This window comes from Salvia hispanica, chromosome 1 (assembly GCF_023119035.1).
Source record: "Salvia hispanica cultivar TCC Black 2014 chromosome 1, UniMelb_Shisp_WGS_1.0, whole genome shotgun sequence".
NCBI lineage: Eukaryota > Viridiplantae > Streptophyta > Magnoliopsida > Lamiales > Lamiaceae > Salvia > Salvia hispanica.
Window position 1 is genome coordinate 8,169,717 of NC_062965.1, and position 16,681 is coordinate 8,186,397.

Below are 16,681 nucleotides of genomic sequence, written 5' to 3' on the forward strand. Positions count from 1 at the left end.
ATGACAGTAATGCGTGTTTCATGGATGGTGGTGGGGTATAACGGTTTTATAGTTTTGACCCCAAAATATAGTAAAAAGGTATGTATAAAAGATCACCGGAAAGTAAATCCTACTTTTATATTTTTTTCGTACGTGAAATATTATCCACATTTGACTCTGCGTGGATTTGATAAAATATGAAGAAAAGTGAGTTAAAAAATTAATGGAAAGTGGGGTTCATTTATCAAAAATGCGAAAATAAACAATATGGACAATGTTTTGTGGACGAATCGAAATAGCAAAAGTGGACAACATTTCATGGACGGAGGGAGTATATTAGTTTTATAATAATACGTAAATGTGATAAAGTTAGTGGAATATGGAGTCTATTACCTAAAATAGTACTCGCTCTGTGCCTTTTTAAGAGTCGTAATTGAGTTTGACATGCATTTTAAGAAGATGAAAAGAAAAGATGATGAAAAAAGCTAGTAAATTGTGAGTCATATTTTTATATAATGGTTTTATACAATAAAATATGAATGAAATGAGGTTAGTGGAATATGGAGTCTATTATCACTTATAGAAGATTTTAATTGGGACTTCTAAAGTGGGATAAATTAAAATGGATAAACGTGACTCCTAAAATGGATGGACTAAAATAGATAATCGAGATTCTTGTAGTGGAATGAAGGAAGTAAAAAAGTAAGGGTATTAATTAATTAGGGATAGAAAAAAAAATTAATGCCAAAGGACGAGAGATTAAAATTAAATTGAAAGTTAAGTGGCCGATGAGTTGGACGTAGATTGTAGAGTGTATATTTTTATTTTCCACTTAGTAATCGTGATATTGACTATATTAACGCAAAATCAGCTTTATTTAAAGCAAGAGACAGAACTTTGGGATTTATGTAATGGACATTAATGGTAATAAGTCTACAAATTGAGGTCAATCACGTGTACAATATTTATAATGGGCATTTGTGATTATGTATGGTGTTTAAATATATTCAATGATAATATACTATATTGGAAAATAGTAATCAAATATATTTCTAATTATAATGGTTTCCGACTACTATTAATCCTTTTTTGAAGCAATGGTACTAATTAGGATTTAGGGTGCGAATGGGATTTTATTGGTAATATTAATTTGGATTTAATACTGCTAGAGGTGTTAATTTATAAGATTATATCTCATAATTAAATTTGTATGTTTGGTTTATGAGATTGGATCTCAATGACTTTATTTAGAAGGAAGTCATATGATAATTAGTTATAGTCAACCTTCTCCTATAAAATAATCTCACTAACTTAATCCTAGACTATATCTTGCTACTGCTACTTTATTTAGGCAACTGGACACCACCTTAATGGACATAAATCGACTACCATCATCATTTCTGCAATATACATAGCAAAAAATGAAGGTAAAGAGTCATACATCATACACGCTCTTTATTTGTTTGATAATCTCTCATTTTGATTCTCTTATTTGCTCTCCATCCTAGGCGGTTCGACGACAGTCGGCAGAGAAGTTGTTACGAACTTGAATCCTTTGAGTTGATTCTAACTCCAAAAACGAATTATACATATGAAAATTTGAGGGACAAAACTTTGGCAAATTAAAGAAATGGAAATATTTTATTACTTGCTTGATGAAATGCTACAAAGGACTTACAACTATGTAAAGAAGATACTAACACTACCAACTAACTGACTAAATAACCGACTGACTAATCTACTGACTAAATAACCGACTGACTTAATCTTCGATTATATCTAGTTACTATTTTATCTAGTAAACCAAACACCACCTACCTATGAAACTAAATAACTGACTCTAAAATCATGTTAGTAAAGCATGTCTTTGGAAGAACATATTTGTATCATCCTTCCCCATTTGAGGAAGCACCTTGTCCTTAAGGTGTAACTCTTGGATGATGGCTACGGATATGATCGATGTGGAATATAGAGAAATGGGTTGGGGGCTTTTGAAGCCATTATGCGTTGAGTAATGGATTTATCAATATATTATGTGCTCCTAATTAATAATGGTACACAATCTTGTTCATCAAAACTCATTATTGTAATATGCTCACGATCAGCTGTCATGCAATGAAATATCAAAATCCCAATCCCCCTCAAACAATTATATATAGGCTGGAAATTTGAAAAAGTGAATGGCTCTTAATTATATATAGGTGTCGTATACTCGTACGCATATGCGTATTGCTCAACGGTCGACATCTATCATCACGATGTTTTCATGCAAAATAATGAAGTTTGAAATAAAGTGATTATTATGAAACCACTGCCAAAAAGCGGCTCAAGTCATGTTCTAAAATAAATAATTCTCAATTATGTTTTCCAAATTATATTGACTAAATTTGTCATTTGGTCTTTATGCCAAAAGTACATGTCATGCATGTGGCTTAAATTAATTGCTTGGGTATATATTTAATTTTATTCATGTGAAATTCAATATTGTTGGCATCAATTTAGCTAAATTTACAGCAAGAAATTAATAATTTGTTCACATGGACATCAATTTTGTTTGGTCGTGTCCTGCTCTAGTAGTTGGAGTGCTTCAACCTTGTTATATTTCATAATGTCAAAAATGGCATATCGTGGTCACGGTAAAACTTCATTTTAGATGTGATTATATTGTAGGTAAAAACTAATCTGAATTTATTTATAGATAAATGAATATAAATTTAAGGGTAAAGGTCAATTTTGGTTCTAAACATATCATCAAAATACGAATTTGGTCTAAAATATTTACCTTTTGAAAAATAAGTTCATAATAAATAAAAATGTCGACGAAGTAGTCATTTTTTTACGGTTCCATAAAAAAACTAACGGCAAATGCTAATTGCCCAATGGCATGACCGTTAGTTTTTTAACAGAACCGTCAAAAAGGACCACTTCGACAAGGATTTCATTTGTTATGGACCTATTTTTAATAAAGTGAATGTTTTGTACCAAATTCGTATTTTGATTATATGTTTAGGACTAAAATTGACTTTTACTCTAAATTTACAAATTGTTTTACAGTGAATTTTGAACTCTGAGATATTTGATTTTGAGCATTGCCATTTTACCTAGGCCAATTCACATGCACAATTAATCCAAAATTTTATATGGAAATATCAGTACCAACTATTTGCTCCTTTCTCCCGAGACATAAATTTCAAATTAATGTGAGGGGATTTATCAAGAACAAAACAAAAAAGGAAGTTGTTTGTGGCCCTAATGGAGGTCTTCTGAGGATCTTCTGTTCTTTTCTAGTTGCATCGTTGATGCGACCCCACGTGTAGGACCCACGACACGGTCCATGTCGAGGCGGCTACGAGAGGGGCTTTCCACTTTCATTCAAAAGACCATGTTGAAGAAGTCTATGAAGACAGAGGAGCTGGTGATGAGGATCGTGCTGAAGAACGAATGCCAACCGGGGGTGCAAGGAATGTCAAGGCAGAAGAAACGCCTGGTCGGGCGTTTTGTGCCTTGAAATCAGCCGACCGGGCAAAGGGGCGAGGCAATCCAGAGAGAACGCCCGAACGGGCGTTTTTCACCTTGAAATCGCCCGGCCGGGCGAAGCATTCCAGAAAGAACGCCCCGCCGGCGTTTTGTGCCTTACAATTCACCCGACCGGACGAATCATCCGGACTCAGATTTTGTGGGCCATTTCCTTGAATTTTGAACCTAGACTATAAATAGCACTTTTCCCATTTTATGCCTTAGTTGTTGATGAAAAGATGCTTGAGAGTTTTATTTCCCCTTTGAGGGGTTTTTATCCAATTCCTAATTTTAGGTTGCTTAATGATCAATTGATTCAATCAAATATGATCAAGTATAAATATGCATCAAAGGGCTTGTGAATTTCTATGAGTAGTGGAGCCATTAGTTGAATCTACTATGTTGAAGATTGGTTAGAGTTGTTTTCTCCATCAATGGATTTAGCTAATATCAAATTCACTTTTCTTCATCCTTTATCTCCCATCAAATCATTTTGGGTTTAGTTTTTGAAGGCTAGATCCATCCTATCCTTTTATTGTTTTTGTGTTTTTGTGTTATATTGCTAGATCAAACTTCATCAAATGGTATAAATCTTGGGTTAATGGATCATAATTTATATGGATCCTTATTAATCGTCGAGCTTCGAGGTGGAGCTTATGGCTCTTCTTCAAGGCTTATCGTTGGCTGTGGAGTACTCTACTTACATTTGGATAGAGCTGGACTCAGCGGATCTTGTTTCTTCACTGTCATCTGGAAATTTGGTTATGCTGATCTAAGACATTATACGTAGAATCGGTCTTCAATTGGTTTACTTAGACGTCCCCAAACCGAACCAGCCCGGCCGAACCGGCCCGGAACCGTCACCGGCGGTTTGGAACCGGGAACCGGAACCGGAACCGCGGTGGCGGTTCGGAACCGGCTAGGGGGCGGCGGTTTAGGCGGGCCGGTTCAGGTTCGCACCAAAACGAGAACCGTAACCGCCGGTTCGTAACCGGCGGTTCGCCGGAAACCGGCGGTTCCAAACCGCCGGTTAGGCGGTTCCGACAACTTTTCAGTGTTTAGGGTATAGGCATGCAGGCGTAGGGTGCAGAAACCGCCGGTTTCTGCCAGAAACCGTGTACAAAACCGCCGGTTTCCGGCCGAACCGGCGGTTCCGGCAGCTTTGCAGGCGGCAGAGGAAGAGGGTTGCAGGCGTAGGGTGCAGAACGGCAGGCAAACCGGCGGTTTTTGTCAGAAAAACCGGAGGTTTACCGCCCAAACCGCCGGTTTTCGGCGAGAAACCGGCGGTTCGGCGGTTAAACCGGCCGTTTCAAAAATTCAATTTTTTTTTTTTTAGTTCTGATTTTTTCTCCTATAAATACCCCTCTTCCCCTTCATTTCTACTCACCCCATTCTTGTGTTAACAAGGATTTCTCTTCTCAATCTCACAATTTCTCTCATCTCTACCTCCATTCTCTCTAATTTGCTCAAGTTGTTGTTCTTATAATTTACTTCAATTGTCTATCATAATATCATTCCTCACTAGTCACTACTCACTACTATCATAATATCATACTCTCGTCTCTCTCTTTATTTTTCAATTTCCAAAATGTCTTCATCTCGTCGTCAAAAGAAAATAAGGTACACAAATTTTTCTCTTGATGTGTCTACTAGATGGAACTCCACATATGATTGTTTGAACTCTACTTTGGAGCATATAGATTATTTGATTGATTTTTTAGACTAATCCCGTTGATGATTTATATCTAACGCATGAGTTGGAGCAAAGCATGAGTTTGTTTAAATTGTTCAAAGGTTTCAAAAATGCAACTCGTTGAGTTATCCTAGTGTTTATTATTGCACATCTCGTTCGTGTTTTAGAGCATGCATGTACATATCACTTGGTTTTAAGACGTCTATGAAAAATTCGCTCAAATCTGAGTTGATGTGTGTTTTATATTATATGATTGACAAATGGCTTTAAGTATTTCCGTGAGATTCCAGTAGTGTTTTTGATTGCAAAGGTTTTGGATCCGAAATGGAAATTAGCCGATCTTGAAGATTTTAGAATTTTATTACACAATTTTGGTTCTATTGATCTTCAACCACTTCGGATTTGCAAAGGACTTTTTTTATTTAAGTCTTTTGATTCTTTTGTAATTTCAATTTTCAAATTTCAACATTTGTATTTATAATATCGACATTCACATATCGTTCAAATTTGTATGATTGTTATGTATGATTGTTTCAATAAAATTCCAATTGTTCCAACTTCCAACTCCAATATCGACTTCTACTCCATTTGTCAATTGTCATTCTCATTTTATTTTTTTATTCGATAGTACAAGACTACAACTACAACTCTACAATTAGTACTATACCGGAATAAAATTAAAAAAAAAAAAAAAAAAATCGGCATTGAACCGGCGGTCCGAACCGGAACCGTTTGGAAACCGCCGGTTTTGAACCGGATTGGAACCGTGCGTGAACCGGAACCGCCTGACCCTAGGCGGGCCGGTTCAGGTTCCATATTTTTGGGAACCGGAACCGGCGGTTCCGAACCGGGAACCGGCGGTTCACGAACCGTGGTGACGTCTAGGTTTACTGAGTCATTTTTGGTCGGAGTTGTGTAGAAATCTCATATTTTCCAAGATAGTTTATTTTCAAGCTAGTTAATTTTTCAATGCTTCTTGAATGAAATGCAATTTGTTGAGGGGTCAATAGCTACATTTAAATGAAGAAGTTTAATTGAATTCTGGTAAATTTCATAATCTTTAAAATTAGAATATTAAATTATATAGTTTAAAATTTTCTCAGCTCTCATATCCATGTATAAAATGTAGTCTTTTGATAATGTTAATAACGACTTGTTTCATAACATATTTATCCTTCTAGTTTGCTTTATATTCTTTTTTTTTTTTTATCTTATTCTATTAAAACAATGTCGTTTTTAACATTAAAAAATATGTCGATTTGTTCAAGAATAGGATAAATGAGAAAAATTAAAAAATTTCCTTTTAATATTCCAATTTCAAAGGTTATGGGACTGATTAAAATTCGATCGAACTTCATGATTTCAATGATTATTTTCCTGTTAATTACAACGAAACTTTTACTTTTATTTGGCTAATAGAATCTGTGATATGGATCTGTCATTTGGGCCTTTCGTATTTAAACCTACCATGTATATGGATCCGTCATCTTCATCATATGCCCCATCTTCTTAATAGGTATATTCTTATGGAAATATAAACATATCTTCCTAAGCTACACAGATTAAGTTGGTGTATACTATCTTAGGTGTCTATTAATGATATGCTACATCTCTAATTTCAATTTTGCTGATAGATTAGAAAATAAGACTGGGCTTTAAGATATGCTACATCTTAGGTGTCTATTAATGATATGCTGCATCTCTATACTTTCAATCGATAATTAATTAAGATGGGCTTTACGAATTTTAAAATAAGGATATGCTATCTTATTTTTTTTGGTTGTTAAATAATCCATCATTTTAAACTAATTCGCTTCGGACCTCAGCAGACCGAGATGAGCTTTGATGACCTAACATGACCTTATTTTATCCACCTGACAACCAAATAATATACTCATATATCTGGATGTTTTGAATGTCCGTCATTTAACTTTATAGTATATACTACTCCAAGACAAGACATACTCAATTTTATGTGCTAATATTGGACCTTAGCTTATGATTTACAAATGGAAGGAATGATTATAACTCTTTTAACACAGGCAAAGCCTATAACTTTTAAGATACCTTGATTTACTAGCTAATAGACGGTGAAGTGAGATTTGGATTCATAAAACATGGAGTAAATAACAGTATTAATTTAAGAATGTTATATTCCTTTATAAAATAATACTAAATGTTCTTTTTAGTAAAAAAATCCAAGCCCAGTCATAAATATTCGTTAAGCCTAAATATAGTCAGAATGGGCCCAAGCCCAAATATCAGTATAAATGAGTTGCTAGGGTTCATTTTAATCCGCGTTTTCCCCATTCACGAGCGGCGGAAATGGTGAAGTTTCTAAAGCCAAACAAGGCCGTCGTGATTCTCCAGGGCCGCTACGCCGGCCGCAAAGCGGTGATCGTCCGCTCATTCGACGACGGAACCCGCGACCGCCCCTACGGCCACTGCCTGGTGGCAGGCCTCTCCAAGTACCCCCGCAAGGTCATCCGCAAGGATTCCGCGAAGAAGCAGGCGAAGAAATCTCGCGTCAAATGCTTCATCAAGCTCGTCAATTACAACCACATCATGCCGACGCGTTACACGCTCGACGTGGATCTGAAGGACGTCGTCACCGCCGATTGCCTCCAGTCCAAGGATAAGAAAGTCACCGCCGCCAAGGAGACCAAATCGCGCTTCGAGGAGCGCTTCAAGACGGGGAAAAATCGCTGGTTCTTTACCAAACTCAGGTTCTGAGTGTTTAATCCTGTTTTGGTAGGGCTTAAGCGATTCTGCAACTTCTTAATCTGTGATTTTGCGAGGAGATAATTTTGTTCTGTTTTTGTCTCTCAAATTGAATATCAATCTGGTTTAATGTCAGATGCGTTGAACTTCTTATGTTTTTTATCTTTAGATGCAATGCTTACTTTGGTGATTTCTGCTGTCAATTTTGATTTTTAAACCTTCAATGTTGAATAAAATGTTGGTATGTTCGATTTGATTTTGGGCGACGGCATTTGGGGATTTAGATTCAGATTTCGTTGGTTTACTCATAATCACTCTATTTGCCTCCGATTTATAGAATTTTGAGTCCACTTTACTAAATGAAATAACAGTGTGCATATTCTTAATCATAGGAGTATTTATCAATGGAGTTTACTAGTAAAACAAAATGTGTGAATGTGTAAATTAATTATAGGTTAATAAGCTCATAAATCAACTAAAACTACAGTTTGTCATATGTGGTGCTTCATGTGCTATTTTATATTTCGACATTGATTTGTTTGATGCTCTGCATTTATCCTTTGCATATCCGGGACTTGCACTGAACTACAATGTGGTTTGCACATTTCTTTTGTTCCATTGTAGTCTCTCCGTCCCACTTCTTTTGTTCCATCGTAGTCTCTTCGTCCCACAAGAATATGCACTATTTCCTTTTTAGACCGTTTTACAAAATATGCACTTTCTAATTTTGGACGGATGGAGTATTTTTTAAGAGTGAACTAGATATAATTAAAAATGTAGGACTCCGTAATAAAAAAAATTAAGTTAATGAATATACTATTGATTAGTCTTTATTAAATTCATTTATTTTAATTATTAATCAAATTCAAAGCCAAGACCAACCGTTGCTCCGAGCTCCTCTCGCGTCCCCGATCTCCGGAGATTCCAAGCTAGGGTTTTCGAATATCCTAGCTTCAATTATTTTTTTCTCATTTTCGATTCAATTTGATTTCTCATTTCTCAATTGTAACAATCACTTATATTCATGTCAAAATATGCACATTTAAACTTCAAGCTTTTAGCAATTTAAATTGTCGTAGCATATTAAGAACATAAATCTATAGATCTACGAATACTTGCTAAGATTTAGAATATTTTTGTGAAATACTTAAATTATATCCAAAATTCATAATATTCTTTCATCCATCCAAGTATTCAATCATGGATCAACTTATTTGTTTATTTATACATGTATTCACTTAAACACATACATATATGTATCAGTTTAAACATATAATCTAGTACTGTATTGCTTAGAACATATGGATCTAATGATAAAATTGTTAGACTAAATCGAAACAAGAAGATTAGAGACTTAGAATGATAAAATAGGTTGAGACATGGTATTATAAAAGTAAATATTGGAAAGATAATGATATGAGTTCAATGGGTAACGAATTTGCGTAAAGTGAGGAAGAATTGCAAGGTCCCTAACCTAAATCATGTATCTTTATTGATGTATGAATATTTTATTATTATTTGAGTTTTAATATAATTATTACTTCGTCCGTCTTTCAAAATTCGTCACCACTTGACACGGCACGGGTTTTAAGAAATGTAATAGAAAGTAAGTTGAAAAAGTTGGTGGCACGTGGGTTCTACTTTTATATATTAGTTTTAAAATAAAATGTGAGTGAGAATGAGTTAGTGGAATGTGGGGTCCATTACCAAAAATGGTAATCGTGAAAGGTGACAAATTTTTAGGGATGGACGAAAAAGAAACTAGATGATAAATTTTCAGGTAAGGTGGGAGTATATTTTAAAAAATTATGAGAAACTATGACGAAAAATGTATGTGCACGTGTAGTTATTAGAATAGTGATACGAGTCCAATGGGTAACGAATTTTGCGGATAAGATTTTTAAAATTAGGAAAAATTGTAACATCTTTGACCAAATCATGTAGCTTTATTGATATATGAATATTTTATTATTATTTAAGCTTTTATATAATTATTATTCCTCCGTCCCAGATTAAGAGTCACTTTTTGCCATAAAAGTCCGTCCCAGTTTAAGAGTCACTTTTAGAAATTTTCATATTTAGTCATACAATTTTACCCAATTCTTCATCAAAATTACATAAAAATGTCATTATCTACATTAAAATAAATCAAAACAAAAATCAAAAATCAAAAATCAAAAGGGACTCACCTTCAACCAACTCCACCATCCCACTTCATTTATTACACAATCTACTATTTCACTTTATTTATTACACACTCCACCATCTCACTTCATTCATTACACACTTTAACTCTTTTTTAAAATTCGAGCTATAACAATAAGTGACTCCAAATGTGGGATGAAGGGAGTATATTTTAAAAACTTGTGAGAAACTATGAGGAAAAATGTGTGTGCTCGTGTAGTTTATAGAATAGTGCATGAGTTGCATCTGTAGTGTGATGTGATACATGTGTACGTGTACTGTGATACATAAATGGGAACAAATGTGTAAAATTAGACATATTGAAAGGTATACTAGAGAAAGAGATTAGTGTCTTAGCCGACTTAGAATGGTTAGAAATAGGTCTAGGTAGTGAAATTTGGAGAAGTCTCATTTGAGTATGACAATAATTTTTAAAATTATATAAAAGAAAATTAATGAAAAATATAAATAGAATGAGTAAGTGGATTTTAAAATTTACCTATTATTTATAGTAAATTTGAAGGAGGCTAAGTAGAATGAGTCAGTGGATTAAAAAATTTACCTATTATTTATAGTAAATTTGAAGGAGGCTACTAATCGCGTACAATTATAATGATAAACTGAAACTTTAAATAGGCAGCAAAGGAAATATAAAATTTGACCTACAATTTTTTACTTCTTTAAATTTGTAGTAAAAGTGAATTATAAATCATGTCAAAATGTAATTACAAATCATGGATAGAGGCATGACGCAAACGTAAGAGGTACGACTATGTTGTTGTCGCTTCCAAGTGTGTGAATTTGAAGAAATATCTAACAATGGCGTCATCGCTGACGATAGCATCTTCCCTTTCCCTTTTCCATTATAAAATTAGTTTAACTTCACTTCACCTCACTTCCCTTCACTTGACATCCATCTATTGGCCACTGAAACACAGAGTTGAATTACTAGTAAATCCCAAATTGGAGCTAAATGGGAGTGAATGTGCCTCGGATGAAGCTGGGTTCACAGGGGCTTGAGGTCTCCAAACAAGGCCTCGGCTGCATGCGCATGTCAGCCAACTACGGCCAGCCCAAGCCCAAGCCCGACCACGAGATGATCCAGCTCATCCACCACGCCATCAACTCCGGCGTCACTTTTCTCGACACCTCCGACGTCTACGGTCCCCACACCAACGAAATTCTTATTGGCAAGGTATGCTAATCTCTTAATTCACCCATTAATTCATCTTTCTTGTTCACTTTCTCTTCACAATTGTGCCGTTTATTTCAATTGTCTCCCTAATTAACAAGCTTGTATACCCTCGCCCTTTCATGAATAAAATGTGAGTAAAATAAGACAGTAAAATGGTAAAAAACAGTTTCGTCCTTAATAAGAGTCATATTTGATTTTGGTTGAAAATGTAAGGAAAAATTGGTTGAATAGTTAGTGGAATATGAATCTTAGTAGTTTTATAATAAAATGTGAATGGAATAAGTAAGATGAATGTGAGCCTACTTATTATTTATGGTAAATGTGAAATATGACTGTTAATGGGATACTGACGGAAATGGCAAAATAAGACTCTTAATGGGGGGACGGAGGGGGTAAAAGTGAAATGGTTTATTTATTGGCGGACGGCCGAAAAAGGAAGAATGAGACATTTAGTTGGTGGACGGAGGGAGTAGTATGCTTTATTATAATGATGGATAAAAACTGAAGGGGCATAAATTGCACAATTTGATAAGCTGACTAATCTTTGGAGTAAGTTTGGTTGAATACATTGTGTCTGTTTACATGAATTATCAAGTGGAGCTTTGAGTGTTGGAATTGGTGCAGGCTTTGAAAGGGGTAACGAGGGAGAAAGTGCAAATTGCTTCTAAGTTTGGGATAACGCGCAAGGATGGGATAAGGGAAGTACGCGGCGACCCTGAATACGTGAGGTCTGCGTGCGAGGCAAGCTTGAAGCGTCTTGATGTTGACTACATTGATCTCTATTATGTTCATAGGATTGACACTCGTGTGCCCATTGAAGTTACGGTGAGTATGAATCACTCTTTTGGATATCAAGACTAGTGATAACTGATACTTAGCATTTATGCTCATTTCACTTTATGTCATACTAGATTAATTTTATACCTTAATTTCCTCTGTCAAATTATTTTGTAAAGGAATTGATTCCTAAAATTAAATATTGTCATATGGTTTCCAAGATGGGAGAACTTAAGAAACTAGTTGAAGAAGGGAAGATAAAATATGTTGGCCTCTCAGAGGCTTCCGTTTCGACAATTAGAAGGGCTCATGCTGTTCACCCAATTACTGCGATCCAAAATGAATGGTCACTGTGGTCAAGAGATTTGGAACAAGAACTAGTTCCCACTTGCAGGTATGAGGCACAACTAGTTTGCCAATGCTAGTTATTTAGGATGTTTGGAAATTACTAAATCAGCTGCCTTGCAATCTCAGAGAACTTGGCATTGGAATTGTTACATACAGTCCACTTGGGAGTGGCTTCTTTTCAGTGGGTCCGGCGCTGCTACAGAACTTACCAGCGAATGACTTACGTAAGGTTGGTGCATAAGGCATTGATTTAATTATCTATGCATATGGATTTATTTGAAGCAGGAACTCATGATAGAGATAGATTTAATCCTCTGAGAATATGTCCGTTACTGTGAAGACCCTGAATATATGTTATGTGTCCAACTTGCTAGCAATTTCCAAGGTTCAAGGCCGAGAATCTTGAAACCATCAAGGTCGTATACGAAAAGATGAGTGAAATAGCTACGAGAAAAGGCTGCACCCCTTCTCAACTGGCATTGGCTTGGGTTCATCACCAAGGAGATGATGTGTGCCCTATACCTGGCACCACCAAGATTGACAACTTTAATGTGAATATCGGAACTCTTGCAGTGAAACTAACTCCCGAGGAGATGACCGAGCTCTCTGCTTTGGCTGACATTGTTAATGGGGAGAGGCACACGTTCATGGCGAATACATCGATAAATTCTGACACACCACCGTTGTCGTCTTGGAAAGTGGATGCCTGAGATGGATGAGACCACGTGCTTTAATTTTTCACTATGGGTGCTATATTTTCTATTTGCTGCAACCATAGTTACTCTGAGAATCATGCTTATGCTTATGAAAATAATTTATCTCTATGCTACTGCTCTTCTTTGCATTGTAGAGTGGGACTTTGCACTTTTATACTCCCAAAGTTTTGCAGTAATAGTGTTATTTTGCTATTTCGGTATGTTCCATAATAATAGAGTCATTACATTTTCTATTAAAAGCCATTCTTTATACTATATTCTCTCTTCAAGAGTATATACTTTCCTTGTCTGCCATTAGAAATCTCATTTAAGTTCAATGAGTTTCGAGAAATATATAAAGGAAAGTTGGTAGAAAATGGGAGTGAAATGAGATAGTGAAATGTGAGATCTAATTAATAATTACCATTTATTGTAAAAGTGAATCGGAACTCCTCAGTGGCGTACGCAAGATTTTCATAATGGGGGATCCAAAATTACCGTCAATAGTTCCGTTTTTCCGTTTTGGTCCGTCTACGAATAAGAGTCCCGGTTCATAATTACCATAAATGGTAAAGAGACTCCACATTCCACTAACTCATTATACTCACATATCATTTAAAACTAATATATACAAGTGGGACCCTTATTCCACTAACTTTCTTTCACCCACTTTTCTTAACATTTCTTAAAACCAACGCCATTTAGAAATGAGATTCTTAATTGTGGATGGCTCCGTCCGCGAATAGGAGTCTCATTCATCTCCGGCACGAATTTTAATAAATGTTGAAAAAAGTGGGTGAAAGAAAGTTAGTGGAATATGAGTCCCACTTATTTATATTGGTTTTAAATGATACTCCATGTGAGTAGAATTATTTGGTGGAATGTGGGATTTTTTTACTATAAATAGTAATTATGAACCGGGACTCCTATTCGCGGACGGACCAAAATAGAAAAACGGGATTCCTATTCGCTGACGGAGGGAGTATATTTAAATTAAATTAAGAAATATAACTTTTAAATTAAATTTACTACTACTAATTTTATACTTACATTATTAATAGTGTAGTGTAATGATATAAGTTGTAAATAAAATTATACTCATATTATTAGTGGCTGTTCGGTTCATGAAACAAAATTGTCTTGATATGCAGTGTAAGATACACTAAAATAGACTTTGACTAGGATTAAATTAGTCTTATGCATGGGTGTAGAGTAGAGTGAAGAGGAGAATAATGAGGAGAGGGAGATGGACAAATTAGTAGGAGGGGGTGAGGTGAGATGATTAGTCATGAGATTAGGTGAAAAGGAGTCCATTCAAATGGGCCAAAACAGGCCCAAATCTACAATTGTTAGCTAAAATTTAGTTAAAAATGTGAATGGAGAAGATAAAAAGTTATCTTGGGAACCGAACGGGCACATAGTAGTGTAGTGTAATGATAGAAATTGTAAATAAAATGACGTATATGGATAATGTATTTTCTTTCAGGTATGGAGAGTGTATAATCTACATCGCAAGGAGTAGAATTTAGAACACCTGAACTCTACAACGTAAGTCGAGGCTTATGACCAACTTCACTACATTATATATGTTGTATTGTGTTCAATAAATGCTGTATACATATGAAAATCGAAAATGGTTGGGTTTCTAAAGAACACCCACATTGCTCCTATAAAGAACCCCGTGGCTTGACTTAGGTCTGTCATTGCTCTGTATACGGTTATAATGGTAAACTAAATATCTTAATGGTCGGCCGAGGGAGTGTAAAAATTGACCTGCGTTTTCTATTTCTTTAAATTTGTAAGAGCATATCCAAGAGAGAGGTAAATGGAGAGTTAAATTCATAAAGGCATTATACATTTTCTCATTTTGAAGAGGTATCTTTACATCTCCATTAAAATTTTATAACCACCGTATTTGTCTTCTTTTCATGAAAAATCATTCTCCAATTTCGTATTTGAGAAGGTATTACTCACCCCGTCCCAAGATAAGTGACTCATATTCCTTTTTGGGACGTCCCAAGATAAATTATTCATTTCCTTTTTGGTACTCTCTCTCTTACTTTTTTTCTCTACTTTATTAACTCTCTTATTTTATTCACTTTCCACTTTACTAACAAAACCCCATTTCCTTAAATCCCATGCCGAAAAGTTTGTGGTCACTTATCTTGGGACGGAGGGAGTACAATTTACTCTCTCCGTTCTATAGTAATAGAATCATTTTGTCATTTTACCATTTTGGTACGTTCCATAGTAATAGAGTCATTTCCTTTTATAGTAAAAGTCAATACATTTTTTCACATGTACTTTACTCTCTCTTCATCTCTCTCCACACGTACTTTACTTTTTCCTCTCTTCATCTCTCTACTTTTTTCATTTACCACTTTATTCTCCTTTTACTTAACTCACCTAACACAAATTTTCTTAATCTCCGTGCCGAAAAGAAACGCCTACATTACTATGGAACGGAAGGAGTATGTTTTTTAATGCATTTTGCACTACTCCCTCTGTCCCCCATAATTTGTCACCATTTGACCCGGTATGGGTTTTAAGAAATGTAATAGAAAATGAGTTGAAAAGTTAGTGGCATGTGGGTCTTACTTTTATATACTCCCTCCGTCCCCCATTACTTGACACGGTTTGACCCGACACGGGTTTTAAGAAATGTAATGAAAAGTGTGTTGAAAAAGTTGGTGGGATGTGGGTCATACTTTTAAAGTATTAGTTTTATAATAAATGTGAGTAGGAATGAGTTAGTGGAATATGAGGTTCACTACCAAAAATGGAAAAAGTGAAGTGTGTCAAGTAATGGGGGACGGACCAAAATGGCAAACTGTGTCAAGTAATGGGGGACGGAGGGAGTATTAGTTTTATAATAAAATGTGAGCGAGAATGAGTTAGTGGAATATGAGGTCCACTACCAAAATTGGAAAGTGAGAGGTGACAAATTTTAGGGACGGACGAAAAAGGAAATAGGTGACAAATTTTCATGGACGGATGAAGTATTATTTTATTTTTTTTAAATGATATACTTTTCCAGATACCTTTTTCCTTTGGAATGTACTCCCTCCGTTTCATAGTAATGGAGGCGTGTTTTTTCGGCACAGAGATTAAGAAAAATTGTGTTAGGTGAGTTAAGTAAAGAGAGAGTAAAGTGAAAAATGAAAAAGGTAGAGAGATAAAGAGATAATAAAGTAATAGAGAGTAAAGTAGGTGTGAAAAAATGTGTTTGACTTTTACCAAAAAAGGAAATAATTGATTTACTATGGAACGTACTAAAATGTCAAAATGATTTTATTACTATGTAACGGATGAAGTATTACTTTTTGGAAGTGCATATTTCACTTTTTGAGAAGTAAGTAAATGATATACTCCCTGCGCCCCACTTAAAATACATTTTCCTTTTTAGTTTGTCCTAACTAAGATGACACATTTTATTTTTTGAATTTTTTTTCTATCTAATTAATATACCCAACCTTTTCTCACCCTTATTAAAATATTCATCTTTCTCACTCTTTCTCCCTATTTTAATACTTTTACCCACCTTTTCTCTCTCCAATTAAATACATTAACTAA

At 35.1% G+C, this 16,681-nt stretch overlaps 2 protein-coding genes across 2 annotated transcripts; both read left to right on the forward strand.

Annotated features, from left to right (window-relative positions):
- The first annotated feature begins 7,490 nt into the window (after positions 1 to 7,490).
- On the forward strand, positions 7,491 to 8,099 carry LOC125203771 (60S ribosomal protein L27-3-like). Its single transcript, XM_048102215.1, has one exon. It carries the CDS (start codon positions 7,514 to 7,516, stop codon positions 7,919 to 7,921), a length of 408 nt encoding a protein of 135 aa, XP_047958172.1. The 5' UTR covers positions 7,491 to 7,513; the 3' UTR covers positions 7,922 to 8,099.
- A 2,895-nt stretch (positions 8,100 to 10,994) lies between these two features.
- Positions 10,995 to 13,321, forward strand: LOC125208985 (auxin-induced protein PCNT115-like). Its single transcript, XM_048108545.1, has 5 exons — positions 10,995 to 11,288; positions 11,913 to 12,113; positions 12,287 to 12,459; positions 12,540 to 12,642; positions 12,788 to 13,321. Exons 1-5 carry the CDS (start codon positions 11,067 to 11,069, stop codon positions 13,121 to 13,123), a joined length of 1,035 nt encoding a protein of 344 aa, XP_047964502.1. The 5' UTR covers positions 10,995 to 11,066; the 3' UTR covers positions 13,124 to 13,321.
- The last annotated feature ends 3,360 nt before the right edge of the window (positions 13,322 to 16,681 follow it).